The following is an 18,898-nucleotide window of genomic DNA, read 5'->3' as shown; positions in this document are numbered from 1 at the left end:
ATCTGGGCAAACACTTTAGTGGATTTAACAGACCTCAAATACAACCAGACCCAGTTTGGATTCTGCGGTGCTCACAACATCCTCTGGCTCCATACTGAAGATGGGAGAGATGTAAGAAGCTACACCCAGTTGAAAGAATGTCAGTTGGAGCAGGAAATTAGGAAAAACTCCCGAGTCCAGAATGTAAAATACTGTAAATGATAAAACCCAGTGCGTTGCCCCCAAGTCTGAGATCCTTCATCCTTGCAAAGGGGTTCCATGTGTGTGCTGTCCTACAGGTTAAGCAAAAAGATGTTCTGCAGCTAGTTTTTTTTTAAAGTCAGCTTTCCCAATAAATACTTTACATATCATAAAAATTTCAATGTACAGTTTGATGAATTTTGACAAATGTGTTCAATCGTGTGTCCACGGGCACAATCATGATGTAGAACTAGCTGATCATTCCGCAAAGCTGTGGCCCTTTCCATTTCATTTCCTCCCCTACATTCAGCCGCTCGCAACCACTGATATAATTTGTCAATATAGTTTTGCCTTTTCTAGAATGTCATTTAACTAGAATTATACCATATGTAGTCTTTTGTGTCTAGATTCTTTTACACAATGCTTTTCAGAGTCACCTGTGTTGTCACATATATCAGAAGCCTCTTCCTTTTTATTGTTGAATTAGGATGCTGTTGCATGCATGGATATATTGCCGTTTGTTTGTCTGTTCACATTCGGTTCACACATGTGCTGTGTCCAGGTTGGGACTACTATAATAAAGCAGCTACAAACAGTCACATGCGGATCTCTGTGTGGTCCCATGTTTTTCTTGCAAAAACACTTGGGAGTAGAATTGCTAGTTGTAGGGTAAGGGCACGTCTAACTTTGTAAGAACTGTCATAAACTGTTTTCTAAAGTGGCTACTCCGTTTTGCACTCCCCGCCCACTTGCACCCCAGCAATGTAGGAGAGTTCGTGTTGTTCCAGATCCTCTCTCTCACTTACTATTGTCAGTCTCCTTAATTTTAGCCATTCCAGTAGATATATAGAAATATCATATTGAGGTTTGAATTTGCATTTTCCCTTGACTAATGATACTGAGCATCTTGTCATGTTCTTGGGTAAAGTGTCCATCCTACATAGGCTTTTGACCAAGACATATCAGATGGTCCTCAGAAGTCCCTGGGTAGCTGACATAGTATGTACTGATTAGGAAGTGGTGTTTATTTTCTTTGGGAATGGTTCAAGGCCAAGGGAGTTCAAGAATTAACTCCTATGCCCTGGATATAATTGGATTTCAGGGGAATTAAGGGACATCGGAGATGATACAAATTGCTTACTCTTTAAGTGCAATGGTTCTTACCTTTTAGTGGGGAAGGAAGTCAGTATATGTGAAAGTAACACATAGATACAAAATTGGGCATATGATTTCAGAGAAGGCCTTGCACTTCCCTTTCTATGATAACCTCTCTTGAAGTGCAGATCAAGGCCCAGGTGTGAGGGAGGAAGGTGAATGTGTTGCGAGCTTATCCTGGGCTGAGAAAGGTGGAAATATTAAAAGTGTGAAACCTCCATCGAAAGCTCTTCCTGCATTTTTGTCCCTAACTGGGGGGTCTGTTTATATGGAAAGAACCACATTGGACACAAAACACCAAAACATCCCTACAGGGCAGACAGGACCAAAGCTATTGGTTGAGCTGAATTTCTGACCCTTCCTCCCCCTTCTCAGTTCAGCCAGCACCATTTACAATAAATGGGAGACAACCACCATGGTCAAGAACCCATCTGTCTCTCACTTTTCATCTCACCTGAGGGTTTTCTTTAGGTGTTTGCAATACAGCCCTGGAAAGAGACTCATCCTCCCTCTCAGAGCCTCTTGGACTCTACAGCCGCCACAGGCAGCTCTACCCACATCCCTCCCCCTCCCCAACATCCCTCCCCTCCCCAACACTGAGAGAGGCGACTGTAGAGACCTCTGGTGGCCCGCAGCTCACTTCCAGTCTGAACTCATCTGCTTCTTCTATGTATCATCTTCAAAAAGAAAACCTAAACTCTCACTTCTATCACCATATGTACCAGCAGCTGAGCCACAGGGACTTGCTGATAGCATTACTCAGTGTCTTGAGTAATTCCTCTCCCGGGAAGCCTTCCTTGACGCCCCACCTGAAAGCGATTCCTCCTTTGGCTGAGCTCTTCCAGCACCGGACTTGTTCCTCAAACACGTTGATGGTGGAGGCCAACGTAGGCGGCGAGGCCATGTCTCATCTCCCTTGTGAACAACTTGAAAAGAATTTAGGTTTTTTAAAAATTTTTTTATTTATTTATCTTTTAGAGGGGAAGGAGAGAGGGAGAGAAACATCAATGTATGGTTGCCTTTTGTGTATCCCCTGCTGGGAACTCGCCTACAGGGAACCTGCCTGCAACCCAGGCATGTGCCCTGACTGGGAATCAAACCATGATCCTTTGGTTCACAGGCCTGTGCTCAATCCACTGAGCTACCCCAGCTAGGGCAGAATTTAGGTTTTATTCATCTTTTTTTTCCTCTGAGTTATTTAATGGCAAAGAATTTTAGCAATAATAATTTTTTTGAAGCTAAACAACATGTTTGAAGTTGTGTCTGTGGATAAAACCCAGCCTCACTGGAACTTGTTGCTTACATAAGGTCAGAAAAAAAACAGATCTATGACAAAAGCGATCTTTGGACAGACCTGCTTTTGGTTAATCATTGACATCATGATCACTCCCTCTCCTATCAGCTATTGCCTCACAAACAAATGCAGAGAAATTTCTAGACAACTGCATTTGTTTTAACTGAGTAAGGAGAAAAACAAAACAAAAAAATCAAAAGGGAGAGACCGTCAGAGCCCTGCTGCAATCCAGGCTGTGCTACAGCTATGGATGTGCTGATCGGGCAAAACTCCCTAATCTGCCCTCAAAGCCCTCCAAGGTGAGTCAGCTGAAAGGGGCTAATCCCCGGGAGAGACTGATCCCTAAAACTGCAGAGGCTACACAGCCGAAGAACACTGGAAAACAGGGGATCGTGAAAGCTTAAAGTGATATTGTTTGGAAAGAGGTCATAGAAGCAACAGGGGAGGGGCTTGGCTGTCTAAGAGGCCCCCCTACCCCCTGCCAAGTTGTAGGTCATCCACACAGCTCAGCCTTGAACAGGGCCCAGATATTTGGATGACTCCAAGGATGCAGATATTTCGTTGTCAGCTGGTTAAGGACTCAGCTGTGGGGTAACTAATACTTTAAGCAAAGCAACCAACTACAGTATGACTGGTTCCGTAATAGTCATCAACCAGCTGCAACAAACTTTATACTGCACTAGATGCTGGGGTGTGGAAAGGCAAAGGCAGTGGGAAGAAACCACATTAGGTAGATATATAGGGGCCTGCCTCGTGAGTCATTACAAGAGAGAAGCATGTGAAAATGTAAATGGTTGCAGTCAAAATGGCAACCTTGTAAAAGGAACAGGGGTGTGTGGTGTCCAGGAAGGAATGTGAGCAACCTGTCCAAGTGACATGGAAAGCTACTGACAAAGGGGACCTGGCGTGGCGGTCCAAGTAGCAATTGAAGAGGTGAACACTGACCAGGAAGACAGCAGGGTGCAGGTTTTCGGGGAGGATGATCTGAGTCCATAGGATTGAAGAGGCCCTTGGAAGAATTAAGGAGGCCTAGAAGATTCTTTCCCAAAATGCTGTTATTTGGTGAGGCAAGTTGCCAGGCAAGTACCCAGTTGGCACTGGGTGCATTTTTTGTTGGTTCTAGGAATCAGTGCATGGTGGCAATTATAACCCATATTTTGTTACATGTAAAAGAGACCCTTTCCCAGAAGATCTAATTATTTCATTTTCCAAGAGGAAGCACCAAGCGTGAGTTTTGAAAGTTATTTCCTTCGAAGTACTTCTGTTTTAAGCGACCTATTTCTGTTACCCACCATCCCTGCGAACCACGCAGGACTCCCTCCTACCTCAGTCTTCCCCATTGGAACTGCTGCCCGAGAGATGTGCCCGGTCATGAAGCTATGGTGCTGGGCATAGTGCAGAGGTGGACAGACATGTGGATGGATGGATAGACGGACAGAGAGACAGGCGGTGAGACAGAGAAGGAGTCCATACAAAAGGAGCCTTTACTCGGGGTGAACTGAGCGCGTCACGAATACAGGCTGCGGATGGTGTGCACGGAGCTCTTCCAGCTGTCCTTCCAGCGCCGAGCCTCCCTCACCTGCATCCAGTGCTCGTCCTGGATCCTCTTCAACTCCCCTTCAAATAACTCGAGGTATTTCTAGGAGCAAGGCAGCAGGAGGCGGCCACGTGAGGAGGCGCTTCTGGATTCTGTGCACTAAGGGAACACTATAAACTGACGGCAGGCGCCTCTTAACCAGCACCCCCGCCGCCCCCAGGCACTGGCAAGATTTTGGAAGTAATTTCTTACGTATTTGCTCAACAGCCAATCAGGCAGGTCTGATTGTTTTCCTTGTTTTATAGGTGGGGAAACTGAGGCTCAGACTGAGCCTTACCAATACCAGGGTCAGCCGACCTCCAGGCAGAAAAAGGCTTCTCTCTGGGCACCTGGACCAAAGGTCCACGCTTCTGTAGAGCTGACAGGTCCCGCAGGTGGCCACTGGGTGTAGCCTCTTCTTCACACAGGCCCCAATGGGTGTCTTAGAGGCACTTGGCTTCTCACCCTGCCTCTGCCACTCTGTAGTGGCCTATGGGGCGCACTTGCTTTAAGTCTCAGTGTCTTCAAAACTAACACAGGGACAACTCTACCTTCCTCACGGGCTTGTTATAAGGATTCAATGCGATGTTCGAGTTGAGAACAGAAACTGCCAAATGTTCCACCCACTGCTGCCCCCGACTGACCCTGTCCCCTCGCTCTGATTCACTGTTCCTCTGGGAAGCCTTCCTTTCCACAGCTCCCCTGCCTGTGTGGGGTGTCCCTCTGCTGGGCTCCCGCAGCCGCACTGGGGCCCACACTGTCAGACCCACGCTATCAGTGGGACCGTCCTTGTGCATGGGAACATCAACTGTCCTGAGTGTTGACCCTGGGCTCTGGGGCACCCTGACCTGTGTCATCTGCTCCATGGCCAGATGTCAGGCAGCTGTGATGGGAAGCACCCTCCTTCCCCAGCCAGCCACTCTGCACTCCCCCCGACATGCCTCTCCAGACCCATCTCTCCACTCACCAGGTAGACGGCATTCCGGGCTTCCACGGCTGCCAGGTGGCCCAGGTTTGTCTTGGTGGTGGTGATTGATGGTGTTTTCCGGAGGAGAATCTTGTTTTGGATGGTGACTTCAGTGGGTTTGATTCCAGGCCACTTCCTATAAACAAACACGCCTGTCACAGCTTCCTAGGCTTGGCTTTCCCATTCACAGCGCACCCACTCACCCTAGTGAAAAGGGCTAGCATTTCTTTTTTTTTTTTTTTTTTGCTGGGTGTCACAGTAAAATTCATTTGTCTTTATGAGGTTAGCATTTCTTTAAATATCTTAATTAAGAGAAAAAGCATTTCTTCAAGTTCTTTTTTGTATTTTCCTACTGTTTAAACCCATGCGAACAGACGGTCTTGGACTCTGTGTGGAGAAGGGGAATGTGGCACCTCTAGTTCTTCCCTATTTCTGGGCCTCAGTTTCCTCATCAGTGGGCCAGCCAGGTGTGGTCGCTGGTCCCCAGCCCACTGTTTCTACTGTACTGTCAGAGTCACTGCTAAGGACGCAGCTGGGCAAATCCCTGCCTCGCTTCTTCCAGAGTCACATTCTTGGGACACAGGGAGAAGCGCTTTGGCAGCTCTTATTGCACGTTCACAGTGCCACCAACAAACCAAGAATGTGCCTCGCATTAGACAGGCAGCCTTTTCTTTGTGGCCCCCTCCGGGGGCCCTACCAGCCACTGAGTTCTCAGTATGTGCCAGGGGCACTCCGACCCCATTAACTTCCTCCTTACGATACCACATAAGGGGGCTGCCATGCCCATTTCACAGATGAGGAAACCGAGGCGTAGGACAGAATGCTGTTCCCAGGGTACCAGGTCTGTTTTCCCACTGCACCGCCCCCAGCAAACACAGCCATTCCTGGCATTCCTCCTGTTTGTGGCTCTCACCTGCTCCCCCGTTCAACCAGGGGCTTCTCACTCTCTTCTTCCAGGGAGAGCCCGGCGAGTTTCCTCCGTATGAGGATTGATGTTTTCTGTTTGGGGGGCTCCATCCCTGGCGGGCAAGAAACAGGCTGCTGACTGTGGCCTCACCCACTGCCCGAGACCAAGGGGCCCACCTCCTGACCTCACGTTTAGAGAAATGAGGGCTCACTCCCCTCCTCCTCATATGGAGTCTCCCATGGGGGGCAGAGCCCCCTCCCACAGAAAAGCAGACAATGCACCAGATACATAGGCTGTGGTCTTAACTTTCTTTGTAATTCACATTGAATTTCTTATTTTTCTGTAATAAATACTTATTGTCTTCGTAATAAAAAATTTGAGTAAAAGTAATATATTTTAATGACTTAATAGGTTAGTGACAAATGGATAACATTTAAGATCTGACTTGAGTCTTTCTATAGCTATAAAAGTAATATGGCCACTGTAAAAACCTGAAACATCACGTAACCTGGAAAGAGAAAAGGTCTGATAGGTCTCTCATAACCCCAGCCACCAGCCATGGTCATCGTCAGCGGTCTGGTACCCGTCTCCCAGGCTCTGCCTCTCATCCTCTCTGTCTCTCTCCCACAGATTCATTTACATATATGTGAGCGTGCGTATTTATATTATGTGTGGGGGTCTTTTTACGGTACGGTAGATAAGTACTGACTGTCAATTTGCATTTTCACATAATGGCATTCCTTCCCGCCTTTCCATGTTAGCACATGCAGGCCCACTAAACCCACTTCAATAGCTGAACAGTGTTCATTGCACATTGCAGCCATACTTTATTCATCCATTCCTCTATACTTAGATATTAGTATCATTTCCAATTCTCTGTGATTTTAATGCTGGGATGAGTATGTTTTAAAATATATCCTTGAAAAATCATGCAACTACTTCTGTTGGATAAATTCCTAAGGTAAAAACCGCGAGGTCAAAGGTGTGCACATTAAGAATTTGGACAGGGAGCGACAAGGGTTCTCCCAGAGAGTGCCATCACTGTCACATTTCAAGGGTCAGGGAAAACCATTATCTTAATAATGTCCATATTTGCATTTGTCTTCCTCCGTCAAGTCAGGCGTCTCTTGCACTTCCTGGCCACATGAATTACTTCTTTTTTGAACTGCACATGTTTGCCTTTGGTCTCTCTTTATGAATTTGACCTGGTGAAGTTTTTTGCACTACAGGGATGTGAGGCCTTTCCCTGACCTTTAAGATATTAGGCGTATTTTTCCGGTTTGTGGTTTGTCTTTCCAGCCTTTGACATTTTTCCTTGTTTTTGTTTCGGCTGCAGAGAAGTGCCAGCCGTTTCTGTTATGGTTTCTGACTGTCCTTTCATACTTAGAAAAATGGTCCCTGCCCCAAAATGATAAAAATATCATTCATTTTTAATACGTAACCTCGGGCCCATTTGGGATTTGCTTTTTAAATGAAAACAAGTTACTTCTAATGAAAACAAACAAAAAATTCATCAGCCCTTTCAGGGCAGAATCTGTTTTCATTCTGGTGGAATTGCAAGGGAGCAGACCCCCCCAGGCCCATCAGCCTCTGCCTCGCCAACCCCCCGGGGCCAGGGCACGGGGTGGTGCCCCTTACTTGCAACCTGGATGTCATCAATGGTGATCACTTCGTCCAACTGCAGCAGGAACTTCTCGGCGAAGGTGGCCAAGCTGGCTATGAATAACCGGCCGCACTTCCTGGCACAGTCCTGGAGGAAGCATGGGGAGCGTGGTGCTGGCGGCAAAGCCTCTTGCCTCTGAAAGAGGCTGGGAGAGGACTTGGGGAGCCAGCGAGCCGCACGTGGCCAGAGCCCTGTGCCCGCTGTATCTGAGTGAACGGGCACCTGGTCCTCAGCCAGGAGGCTTCTCCCAACAGGTGACTTGGCTTGAAGAGAGGAAGTGATTCAGAAATGGCCAAGGGACAACTCACAAAAGAAGAAATGCAATCAGACATGGATCTTGGAAAAAAGTTCTCATTAGTCATTTGGTAATTAATTAATTTAGAGATCAAGAAATGCAAGTTAAAACAGCCAACGATGACCATCTCCACCTGGAAAACCTGCCTGCTTTCATCCCCCAATCTGGCCAGAGTCAGCAAAAAGCTGTGCTTGGTGCTGGTGGTGGTGGGCTGTCAGCTGGGGGAACCTCTCTGGGGGGCTCTGCAGCCCTTAGCCCTGGACTGGGGAGCTGATGGCACCACTGACCTCCAGCTTGTCCTTGGTTGTCCTAATCATGATGTCCAAATCCTCCTGCCTTTTGTCTTCTACCAGACACAGAGACTCTACTTCTTGGAAATGTGCGGGGTGTCCGAGATTAGGATGGAGACTCTGGGCATTCTTATCCTTCAATCAAAAAAATCCAGAAATGAGCAGGAGTTTTGACCACACTGTCTTGAGGCCAGGATGAAAAAGTCACTGGCCTATGTCCTCTGCAAATAATGGCAATGGCCAGACTGACATGTGCTCTGACCCAGGTGTGTGACGAGCCATGGGTGGGCAGAGAAGGCCAGAGAGGGGCATGGCTGGAGCTGACTCCGAGGGTGGGGGGAGGATGAGCCCAGCTTGTGCCCAACACAATCAGGGCTTTGGTCCAAGGAAATAAACAGCATCCACATCCCACAGCTATAAGGACCAAGTAGGCAATCACCGTTAATCTCAATGACGATGGCCACGTGGAACCCAACTGACCCTCCCATTAAACCCAGTGAGGATTTTACTGAATGACTCCTACAAAGAGGCTATTGGCTCCACCCCCATTTCTCCACTGCCTTGTGTTCCTTAGTCCCCATCCAAAGCTCCCAAGCCTGGCCTGCTGCCCTCCCCAGGACTCAGTTTATGCCCTACATCATTTCTGAACTCCAAGGGCCCCTGGTCCTGGGGAGGAAGGGCTGATCCTAGGGCCCCCACCTTCTTTTTCTCCAGTTGCTTCATACAATTCCAGAAGTGCTCCCGGATCTCTGTGGTGGAGGTACAAAATTTTTTCCAGTTTTGCTCCTTGAAATTTTCCATCACCAGCCAACACACTTGGGGTAGCAGCTCCTCAAACCTCCTCATCTGGGCTCGTAATTCTGTAGACATTGGGGTTGGGGGAGAGGATCAAGCAGAGCCACGTTGCTGCGGTGGTCCCTCCAAGAAAGGCCCAAGGCAGTTTCCGGAAGAGAAAGAGAAAGACTTATTCTTCAATGTGGTACTAGCTGTTTCATCAAAAGGGGTCCTGTGGTCAAACTAGTATAGAAAGTACTAAATTAAACAAGTTCAAAGGACTTCTGTACTCTGTAGGACATTTCAGCTCATTTAATCCTCACTCTAGAATATGTTTGTTGATTTTGGAGAGAGAGAGAGACAGACAGACATCAATGTGAGACAAACATCGATCAGCTGCCTCCCATAGGCTCCCCGACTGGACATGGAACCACAACCTAGGTGCGTGCCCTGACCAGGAATCAAACCTGCAATCATTTTTTTTTTTTTTGGTGTATGGGACAATGGCCCAGCCATCTGAGTCACCGGGTCAGGGCTCAGCTCATTTAAAATACATCGTGTCTTTCAGCCACTGTCTCACCTAGGATCTCCCAGAATAGTGCCCCCACTCCAGCCTCCTCCCTCTCCCTTTGGACCGCCAACTGCTGCATGTGAGACCCGCTCTTTCCTGCAGGTCTCTTCCCCTTCCTTCACGACCTTCATCTGTTTTTCTGTGTTGCATTTTGGATATTTTCTTTGGATCTACCTTGTAGTTCACAGATTTCACCTCCACCAGTGAATAATCTAGTTGTAAAGCCATTTATAATTTTTTTAAAATCCCCATCCAAGGATATATTTATTGACTGAGAGAGAGAGGAAGAGGGAGAGAGACAGACAGAGACAGAGAGAAACATCGATGTGAGAGAAACACGGATCAGGTGCCTCCCATATGCACAGGACCGGGGACCAAACCCACAACCCAGGTGCGTGCCCTGACCAGGAGTAGAACCCTTGACCTTTCAGTGCACGGGACGACACTCCAACCAACTGAGCCACACCAGCCAGGTCAAGCCATTTATAATTTTTAAATTTCAAATATTTATTTTTCCAGTATGGGAGTTCTATTTGGTTCTCTTTCATATGTACTTGGTCATTTTAATAGTCTCTCGCTCCTTGCTCATTTTTCCAATTTCCTCTTCTAACTCTAATTCACCTGGGGAGCTACCGAGCTAGAGGAACAAGATGCTGTCTGTAGTTTCGATTCTAGTCATTGCACAGCCACAGTAGCAAGAGCCATGGCAGACTGTTTACCCTGTACCAGGCAGGTCTGTGTGAGGGGTTTAGTCCTCAAAAAAGCCTTGCATTGTGGGTTTTGTCTTTATCTCCAGTTTCCAGACAAGGAAACTGAGGCTCACAGAGGTGAGTGAGGTGACTTGGTCAAGGTCATAGAACAGGGAGATGGCAGCACTGGGTCTTGAGCCCAGGTCTGACTGCCCCTCATCCTCTCCCTCTTCTATCTACGCTGCCTCTGCACCAACACGGCAGGCTGACAATGGGCCCTCAGGTTCCCTGACTCACAGGAGAAATAGTTAGGGCTTACCATGGCATAAGACACACGTGGCTGTGGACACAGGTAAAGAGGAACATGGAGATATGGGTAAAGGGGGGGCAGAGCTCATGTTTCCGAAACTCCTTTAATGTCATAATAATGAATGTAAATGGCAAGATGTGTTCTACCTGCCTGTTCTCAGGTCCCTGTTCTGCAGGAGGCTGTGTCTGCCAAGTTCATCATCCCAGCACAAGCCAGGTGCACAGCAGGCAGTAGAGTTATCATATGACACAGCAATTCTATTCCTAGTTATATACCCTGGAGAAATTAAAATGCGTCCACACAAAAACATATACGTGAATGTTCTTAGCAGCAGTATTCACAGCATTTGAAATAGTCAAATGTTCATCAGTGAATGAACAGATAAACAAAATGAAGTACATGCAGACAATGGAATATAAGTCAGCCATGATAAGGAATCAAGTGCAGATACACAGTACAACGTGGATGAACCATTAAAACTTATGCAGAATGAAAGAGCCTGTGACAGCATACCACCTACTAAATGACCCATTCATATGGAAGTCCAGAAGACGCAGCTCGATGGAGACAGAAAGTCAATTCGTGACTGTGCAGGGCTGGGGAAGTAACGGGGGCACAGAGCGTTCTAAACCTGACCGTGGGACGGTCGCAAAGCTCTGTGGATATACGAAATCCATTGAATTGCTCACTTTAAGTGAGTGAATTGCATGTATGTGACCATCTCAGTAAAGCTGTCAAAGATATCTGTGCAATGAACAAAACATTTTTAGTTATACAAATCACATTTCTCATGAAAAAGAGACCTTTTGGAGGGGGATTTTGTTATTTCCTGGTTAAATCTGATTAAGGTTTTCTCCCAATTCCAAGATGTTGACTGTTCACTAAGAGACTCTTCTGCCCCACCTGGTGACCTTTGGGCCCGAAGGGTTGCACCCAGGTCGTAAAGCGCAGGCCTAGCTCAGTCAGTGGCCCTGTGCCACACCTGGAGCCCGCCCCAGGCCGCCAGCACCCACCGATGAGGCAGGAGTTGTGGTACTCGTCCATCTGTGCCTGATACTCCAGCATCTTCTTGCTGACGTTCTCCACACACTGTTCAAAAGTGTCGCACATGCAGTCGGGCCTGGTGACGGAGCGCTTCTCTTTCCGGTTAAACTCCTGTGAGAGGGTTGACAGTGTCTGGGCAAGGACCCTCACCATGGGACTCTGGACCAGGCTCCTGGCATCCTCCACCCTGCCCTCAATACCTCCTGGCCTTCTCTCCTGCTGTCCCCTAAACTGGTGACCCTCTTCTTGTAGGTCCTTTTCACCACTGCCATTGTCACAGGGCTTTGCAAGACACAAGTGAGTGAATGGCAAAATTCTATTTATCCTTCAATGCCAAAATGGAACCTCCTTTCAATGACCAGGTTGAGAACTTGCTATGAAGTTGCCAAGCTGGTCACTAGGCTGGGGGCCGCCAGTATGAACGATCTGAGGCTCCTATTCTAAAGGGTTTGCTGCTCAGTAGGAGGCAAGCAGAAAAATGCGCAGACACCTCTATGTGGTGCATGCTGAACAGGGTACTGAGCAGCTCCTGTCGGAGGATTCCCCGGGTGCCTGTGCACATCTCCCACCTGCCTCCCATCCCTGTCACCCTCCTGCTGGGCATGGCCTCAGGGACAGAGATGGGCTTGTTCCTCTGGGCACATGCAGTATCTGACATACAGTGAGTATCCAAGAAATGTTTGGTGACTGCACAACTGGATAAATGGATGAATGAGGTTTAGCTGGGTAGCCATGGCCATGGGGGCTGGAATCTCTTTTCCTCAGTTTTGCCCACACGGCCATTCTCTGCAGGAAGCAGGAGGTCGGAGGCAGAGGCCTCTGGGGACACTGGCCAGTGGCTGGTGGAGGGGCAGGCAGAGGGCGTGGGCTGCAGCTCTCACCTCCATGATGTTCACCAGATGCTCGCTGTTCTCCCAGAGAAGGGTCATGATGACCCCTTTAAAATCCCTGCAACACACACAAGACGGAGCCCCGAGAGGCCTGGCTTAATTACACCAAACAATGTGGACAAAACCTAACGGACAGAACCTTCCAAGGATTCAGCAGTCCAGCCAAAACTGGAGTTGAACATTTATATGAGGCCCAAGCACATGCCCACCTAATATTTCTGTTTGTCAAGTTCAGTGCCTCTTGTGTATGTCGAGCTGGGTTTGGCCCCTTCCAAAGGTCTCTGCTTTCTTTTGGCCTCATCATTCCTTGTAATTACTCACTCTGCCCCAGGACCTTTGTACAGACTGATTCTTCTCCTGAGAGCGCTGCTAATTTCCTCTCAGTCACATCTGTTCCTGCTCTTCCTCAGATCCTGGCTTGGCGGCAATTCCCAACTGCCTAATTCCAAAGCTCCCAGCATGGCCCTCGACACTACAGCACTCCTCAGAGAGGGATTTGGGATTGATTTATGTGCCTAGCTGACTGACCTCCATCTCTTGCAGCTGATGGAAGTTCCGGATTGTGTGTCTATTTTTCTTCACCATGGAATCCCCGGCCCCAGTGCAGAGCCTGCACTGACCTGTGCCTCAGTATTGGTTGAAAGAAGAAATAATGCTTTCTTATAAATATTAATCAAATGAGCAAGACTTCTTGTAGGACCAAACATTTCCTTTTAATACCTCTGGCTGAACACACCAGGGCTTTATTAGACAGATTTGCAGATTCCATGGACACTCCTGCCCAGCTACGCCAGCATCTCAACAGAATGAAGTGAGGGGCAGATGAATTACAGCTACATGTACCTGCAGGACACTTAATATCTTTATAATTTCTATAAAACATCACAGTGACTGTCATAAACATGCCATTGTTGGCCAGTTCCTGAAATATATGTATATAGGTCACTTAATCCTTCATTTTATAATTCTTTTGTCATCATTAAGTTGAACTGAAAATATAATGAAAAACAAGAAGGAAGAATGAGTGCCAACTTGTGACCACATTTCCTTTTGCCGATTTTAAAATGGGTTTGGAAACAGGTTGACGTGTATTTCCCATGCTGCTCTTCTTCCCTTGAACCAGAAGAGAGACTGACAAAGACTCTCTCCTTGATCAAACTTTGGTTGGACTTGGCTCTTCCGAGCTCTCTCCAACTAAGCCTCACCCCTGGGCACGGTCGTTGGCCTGCTGGGTTCTGTTTCAGCAAGAATCCTGCTACATCAGTCGAGAGACAGCCCCCTACGCTCGATCAGCCTGGCCTGCCATCAGCAATAATCCCAACACTCTTGAATTTTCCATCCACGGACCCCTACCCCCCACTCTGCACATTGGCTATACATCCCCGCTGTCCTCATTATATTCTGAGTTGAGCCCCATCTCTCCCGTAGTGTGACAGTCTTGACACCTCACGCAATAGTCTGAGAGAAAATCATCAGAATAATTTTTTCTGTAACACCTCCCACCTGCAGTGCCCAGAGGGACCACCTCCGCTCTCCCCACATAAACTGGGCATGTCCACTGAAACCTGTTTCTATATTGGTTCATCTCAGGTGAAATATGGAGCGAATCTGTTCCCCTCTCAGTCCTTTGCATTCTAGGGCGCGTGTTTTCTCCATGTATTTGTTCCTGGTTTTATTTCCTCCTTTGGGAGTGGTCTCTTCAAATTCTCTTACCCTGCTAAGTTCTCAAGGTTTCCCTAGCAATTTGCATGGGGGCAGGCAGAGGGGCCCAATTTTTAAACGTCTTTTTCTTTGTTGTCCTCATTTACCATCATGGTGTCTTGGCTGGTGGCTATTATTGATAACACTTCATTGCATTTTAACTCACAGGAATTCCAAAATTTATTTGCCAAAATTTTCCACCTTTTTTGTCGTGATTTCCTCTAGTGCTTCCCTGTGGGACCGTCCTGTATTACTAAAGGGAGGCCCGATGCTGGCGCTTGGGAGCTCCCTGGCTCCCTTCCGCAGCTCCTGGAGGAGGGCTCCCTCCTACCCACTGAACCAAGGGGAAGGCCGAGGTTGGGGAGAAGTCACGCGGCTGAGTCCCAGCTTTGGAGGTAAAACATGGTCGGTCTGATTGTATTTTCTGAGCAATTAACCACTGTGTTACGCCAGGGGAGTCCCCGCCTTTCAGAGATTCAATAAATTCTCAATTTAGTTTTTTTCTGTGTAGCCCGTGGTTGTTTTCATCGCCGGGGAGTCGTTGTGCCTCCACACCACAGACATCGTCCGTCCCACCTCGTCACACAAAAGAGTGAGCCACTGACACTCATGACAACTTGAGTGGGTCTCAAGAGCACTGTGGTGACTGCAAAGAGCCACTCGGAAAGTCACACACTGTACGAGAACGTTTATATGACATTCCCAAAGTGGCAACACTGTACGGATGAAAAACAGAGTAGCTGCAGCTCAGGGGTAGGGACAGCGAGGACGGTGGTGTTGGGGGGGGTGGGGGGGCGTGGCTGTAAGGAGGTGGGGGGGCGTGGCTGTAAGGAGGTCGGGGGTGGGGGGGGCGGGTAGTCTGGGTGGCGATGGAACGGTCCTGTTTTTGCACTGTGGTGACTGATGGTTACATGCATCTACATATGTGATAAAATGACAGGACTACAGGAAACTGGGAGAGAGTAAAGGTTTTGACGACGTGGAATGTCTTTGGGTACACGGGGCAAGGGCGTGTTTGGCTGCTGATGGGGCCACCTGATGTAAAAGCCGCCCTTCTATGCATGTTCCCAAAACCAAAGTGGTGAGGCCGGTGGGGCTGAGAGACAGGTGTGGAGGGGCGCTGCGATGCGGGGTGTCTGACTCAGGAAGGGGGGGCACTTGTAGACTTGAATTTCTCTGAGTGCTTTTGATTTTCTGAAGTCGAAATTTTACTAGTTTGCTTGAAATGTAGCTATGTTAAGTGGAGCATATTTTGTTTTAATCACTGGCATTAGAATAAAGGAAAAGAAAAATGCGGGAGGGAGAAGTACTTAAAAATAAAACAAAACCCAAACCTCAGACAGCATTGCTGTCCTGCTACCACAAAATGCTTTGTTTGAAAAATGTGAAATTTCACTGAAAAAAAATCTGTCCACAAATTGAGGTGAAATGAGTTGAGGTAAACTGTCCTTGACCATTATCTGCCCCTTCACCAACCCCGCTGGCTCTGCCCCCTCCTTATTTGCCCCTTAACCGAACCAGGTTCAGTGCCCCCACATGGCGACAGCAGGTTACAGTGGAATTCAAGGAAGAGGCATGGTCACTTACTCGGCCTGAGGAGGTGGCTTCTCCCAGAGCACCTGGTACTTTCTGTCGATTTTGTTGGGTTTGGCGAACCGTGTGCCGCTGTGGGACAAAGGTGGGTCAGTGCTCTGGGGGCTGGGGACAGACACAGGCCTGTCTGAGTCCGAGGGAGTCCCACTGAGTTGTTAGAGGCCTCGGCCTGCCTGCCGGCAATGTGATTCCCCCTTTGCGGCTGAATCCTTCGAGATTCGAGGGATTCGAAGGATTCGAAGAATCCTTCGAGATTCTCCTTCGAGCTGCCTCCCGACTCCTCATCAGTTCTTGAGGCAACCATACTGGGGGGCGGGCAGGGGGGGGGATGAACCTCTTCCGCCATCCCAGGGCCACTGAGAAGTGGGTAGGGGGGTCGGGGCTCGGGCCTAAACATTTGTATCCTTGCTACCCTCTAGTAAGCCAGCCACCTCCGCCAAAAAAATAGGTTGAGCCACATGTAGGGTTGCCAGATTTTCAAATAAAAGTACAACATGCCCATTGAAACTTGAGTTTCATATAACCAACGAGTAATTTTTTTTAATGTAACTATGTCTTATGCCGTATTTGGTACACACTTATACTAAAATATTATATCTAATTCAAATTTAACTGGGAATCCTGAATTTTAGTCTGGCAGCACTAGCAACATGGATTTCGTTTTGCAGCCTCTGAGAGACCGGATATGCAAATGGACAATGGCTGGACCACACATAAACACAAAAGTCTGACCCACAACTTGTAGTGCCCTGCCGGAGGACCAGCTCCTCATTACAATAAACAACTCGGGAAGCCAGCCCGGCATCTGACTTGCAAGAAGCCAGTGGTTGTCCTAGTGACAATTCAGAAAGCTAAACAATAATGCCTGTCATCATTGGCCCCCAAATGACCAGGAATTGATGAACAGTGACAGCTTTCCCAAGTTTTGTCCCTGCTTCCCACTTAGGACCTACCAGAGAAAACCAAATACGTTCTCCTAACCAATCACACAGGATGCTCCGCTGCCGGCCTGCCCCACCCCCTTCCTGTGCCAACAGCTTCCAATCGGGAAGCCCAAAGCCCTCCCTCTTCTCCACTGTAAAGCTTTCCTACTCCCGCGCCTGCTTTTGAGTCTCCACTGCAACACAAGTGATGTGGTTGACCCCCATGCTGGAGTGAGCTCTGAATAAATAGTCTGCTTTTCCGCTTTGGTTGGTCTTGGCTTAATTCCACATTGCACATGACCTGAAGAGGAATGCAAAGCAGCAGCTTCCTCACGGCTACTTCCTCAAACCCAAGAATTAAACCACATCAACAAAGGCTCACAGAAGCCCAAGAAAGTTGGCTCAGCCATGTGGCTTCTGTCATCAAAATCCATGCTGAGTGGTAGCCAGGGCTCATGCTCGCTGAGCCACGAATCTAATCACCCCAGCAGGGCTCAGTGGGCAGCGCACATGGCTGGAATGCAGATGCCCAGGATTCCTCCTATGGCTCTGTGATACCAACCAAGGGGAGTCATCTCTAGGGTTCCTCGGTCGGATCAACACTGTGTGTGTGGAAAGGCACCAGGGCTTGGATCCACCCACCATGTCCATGGACATCTCTGCGCTCCCAGATGGGTTCTCTGGGTGGGAGGCCAGTGTGAGCCCAGCCACTCTGCAGGAACGAGTGCAGATGTGACCAAAGCCAGAGGCAGAACTGGGCCCTCACTGGGCCCCTTGGAGTCTCAGAGCTGCGGGCACAGGCAGCACATTCTGATGACAGACTCTGGCAGAGAAGCAGGGTGATCTCCGGCCTCCCTTTAGGGAGACAGGGTAGGGGTCAGGGAAGGGGAGATCCTGGGCAGCCCAGCGTCCCTACCTCCCTGAAGAGGTGACGTTGCCAGTGGACGAGGCCTTCCCAGAGTGTTCTCCCTGATTCCGCTGTCGCTTCAAGCCTTAGGGTGACGATCGTGCAGAACAAAAGCAGAGGACTCGAGGTGAGGATGGGCCGGACAGCTCCATTGGCTTCCCCACCGCCAGCGCCCCGAGACCCCCAGGCCTGTTTGCCTCTACCTGTCTGTGATCGAATTTTCTCAGAGGAAGGAACTGAGAATTTTGAGTCCTGAAGTCTGAAACCAGAGGAAGGGATGTGAGGCTCACCCAGGGACCATGAGGACAGCTCAGGCCAGGTTCCGCGCACCACCCCAGTTAGCACACAACACCATGTAACTCCACCCTAGCCTGATTCCCATTTTAGAGGGGGAAACTGAGGCTCTGAGAGGAGTGATCCCTTGCTCAAGACCACAGGCTTTCAGGAGAGGGCTCCCATGGGAACGCAGGGTGTGGGGCCCCAAGGCCAGCTCCCGAAGGCTCAGGGCATGGGCTGTGGTGGCAGGACCCCATTGTGCATCCCCGGACCACTCACTGCAGGATCTTCTTCACCACCTCTATAGCTGGGTCTTCGATCATGGGCTTCCCCATGCGGCTCGGATGGGCGAAGGACTCGGGGGTGACCCCACGTGTCTTGCCCTCCTCTTCAAGGGCTTCTGAAGACACCAGGATGTCACTCTCTATCTCCACATTGATGAGCACATTGTCCTGCAAGCCAGGAAGAAGAGCCCAAGTGTGTGGGCCCAGCCTAGGTGCCAGGGAGTCAGACAGGGTGGGTCCCCATTCCAGCAGCACTTTGCTCAGGTGCTGTGGCTGGAGGCCAGCTGCCTGACCCCTTTGAGCCTCTTTCCCTTCTGTGAAACGGCAATGCTCCCATCTCTTTTAGAGGGCCATTCATTCGTGCGTGCGTGCATGCATGCCAACCTTCAAAAATGTTTCCTGTATTCCTGTTCTCTGCAAGGCTCTGCCTGGTCCCAGGACATGGGGTGAAGAGTCCACATATGAGCCTTGCCCTCATGGACCTTAAAGTCCAGTCAGAGAGACAGACATTTAACATGCACATCTACAAATAAATGTGACCAGTACTGTAAAGGAAGAGTTCCAGTGTCCTCTACGAGACTGAGGGTCACAGACCTGTACGACTGGCCT

At 48.9% G+C, this 18,898-nt stretch overlaps 1 protein-coding gene and 1 long non-coding RNA gene across 3 annotated transcripts in view; one reads left to right on the top strand and one right to left on the bottom strand.

Annotated features, from left to right (window-relative positions):
- The first annotated feature begins 2,179 nt into the window (after positions 1–2,179).
- On the top strand, positions 2,180–4,985 carry LOC118979681 (uncharacterized). Its single transcript, XR_005064971.1, has 3 exons — positions 2,180–2,277; positions 2,502–4,262; positions 4,472–4,985. It is a non-coding gene; the product is annotated as an uncharacterized LOC118979681 (long non-coding RNA).
- The window catches only part of CCDC180 (coiled-coil domain containing 180), a 49,238-nt gene continuing 34,018 nt past the window's right edge, over positions 3,679–18,898 (bottom strand). For both annotated transcript variants that reach the window (XM_037035870.1, XM_037035871.1), the window contains exons 27-38: positions 18,285–18,457; positions 17,933–17,988; positions 17,739–17,814; positions 15,894–15,971; positions 12,597–12,663; positions 11,685–11,826; positions 9,027–9,187; positions 8,325–8,462; positions 7,718–7,829; positions 6,086–6,191; positions 5,173–5,308; positions 3,679–4,268 (exon numbers count right to left, since the gene is read on the bottom strand). In XM_037035870.1, the coding sequence (XP_036891765.1) occupies positions 4,137–4,268; positions 5,173–5,308; positions 6,086–6,191; positions 7,718–7,829; positions 8,325–8,462; positions 9,027–9,187; positions 11,685–11,826; positions 12,597–12,663; positions 15,894–15,971; positions 17,739–17,814; positions 17,933–17,988; positions 18,285–18,457 (1,377 nt within the window). In that variant the 3' untranslated portion in view covers positions 3,679–4,136. The remainder of the gene's footprint in view (positions 4,269–5,172; positions 5,309–6,085; positions 6,192–7,717; positions 7,830–8,324; positions 8,463–9,026; positions 9,188–11,684; positions 11,827–12,596; positions 12,664–15,893; positions 15,972–17,738; positions 17,815–17,932; positions 17,989–18,284; positions 18,458–18,898) is intronic.

This window comes from Sturnira hondurensis, unplaced genomic scaffold (genome assembly GCF_014824575.4).
Source record: "Sturnira hondurensis isolate 20B ecotype Veracruz unplaced genomic scaffold, ASM1482457v3 Scaffold0022566, whole genome shotgun sequence".
NCBI lineage: Eukaryota > Metazoa > Chordata > Mammalia > Chiroptera > Phyllostomidae > Sturnira > Sturnira hondurensis.
Note: the sequence above shows the minus strand (reverse complement) of the source record. Positions and strands in the feature narration are given on the sequence as shown.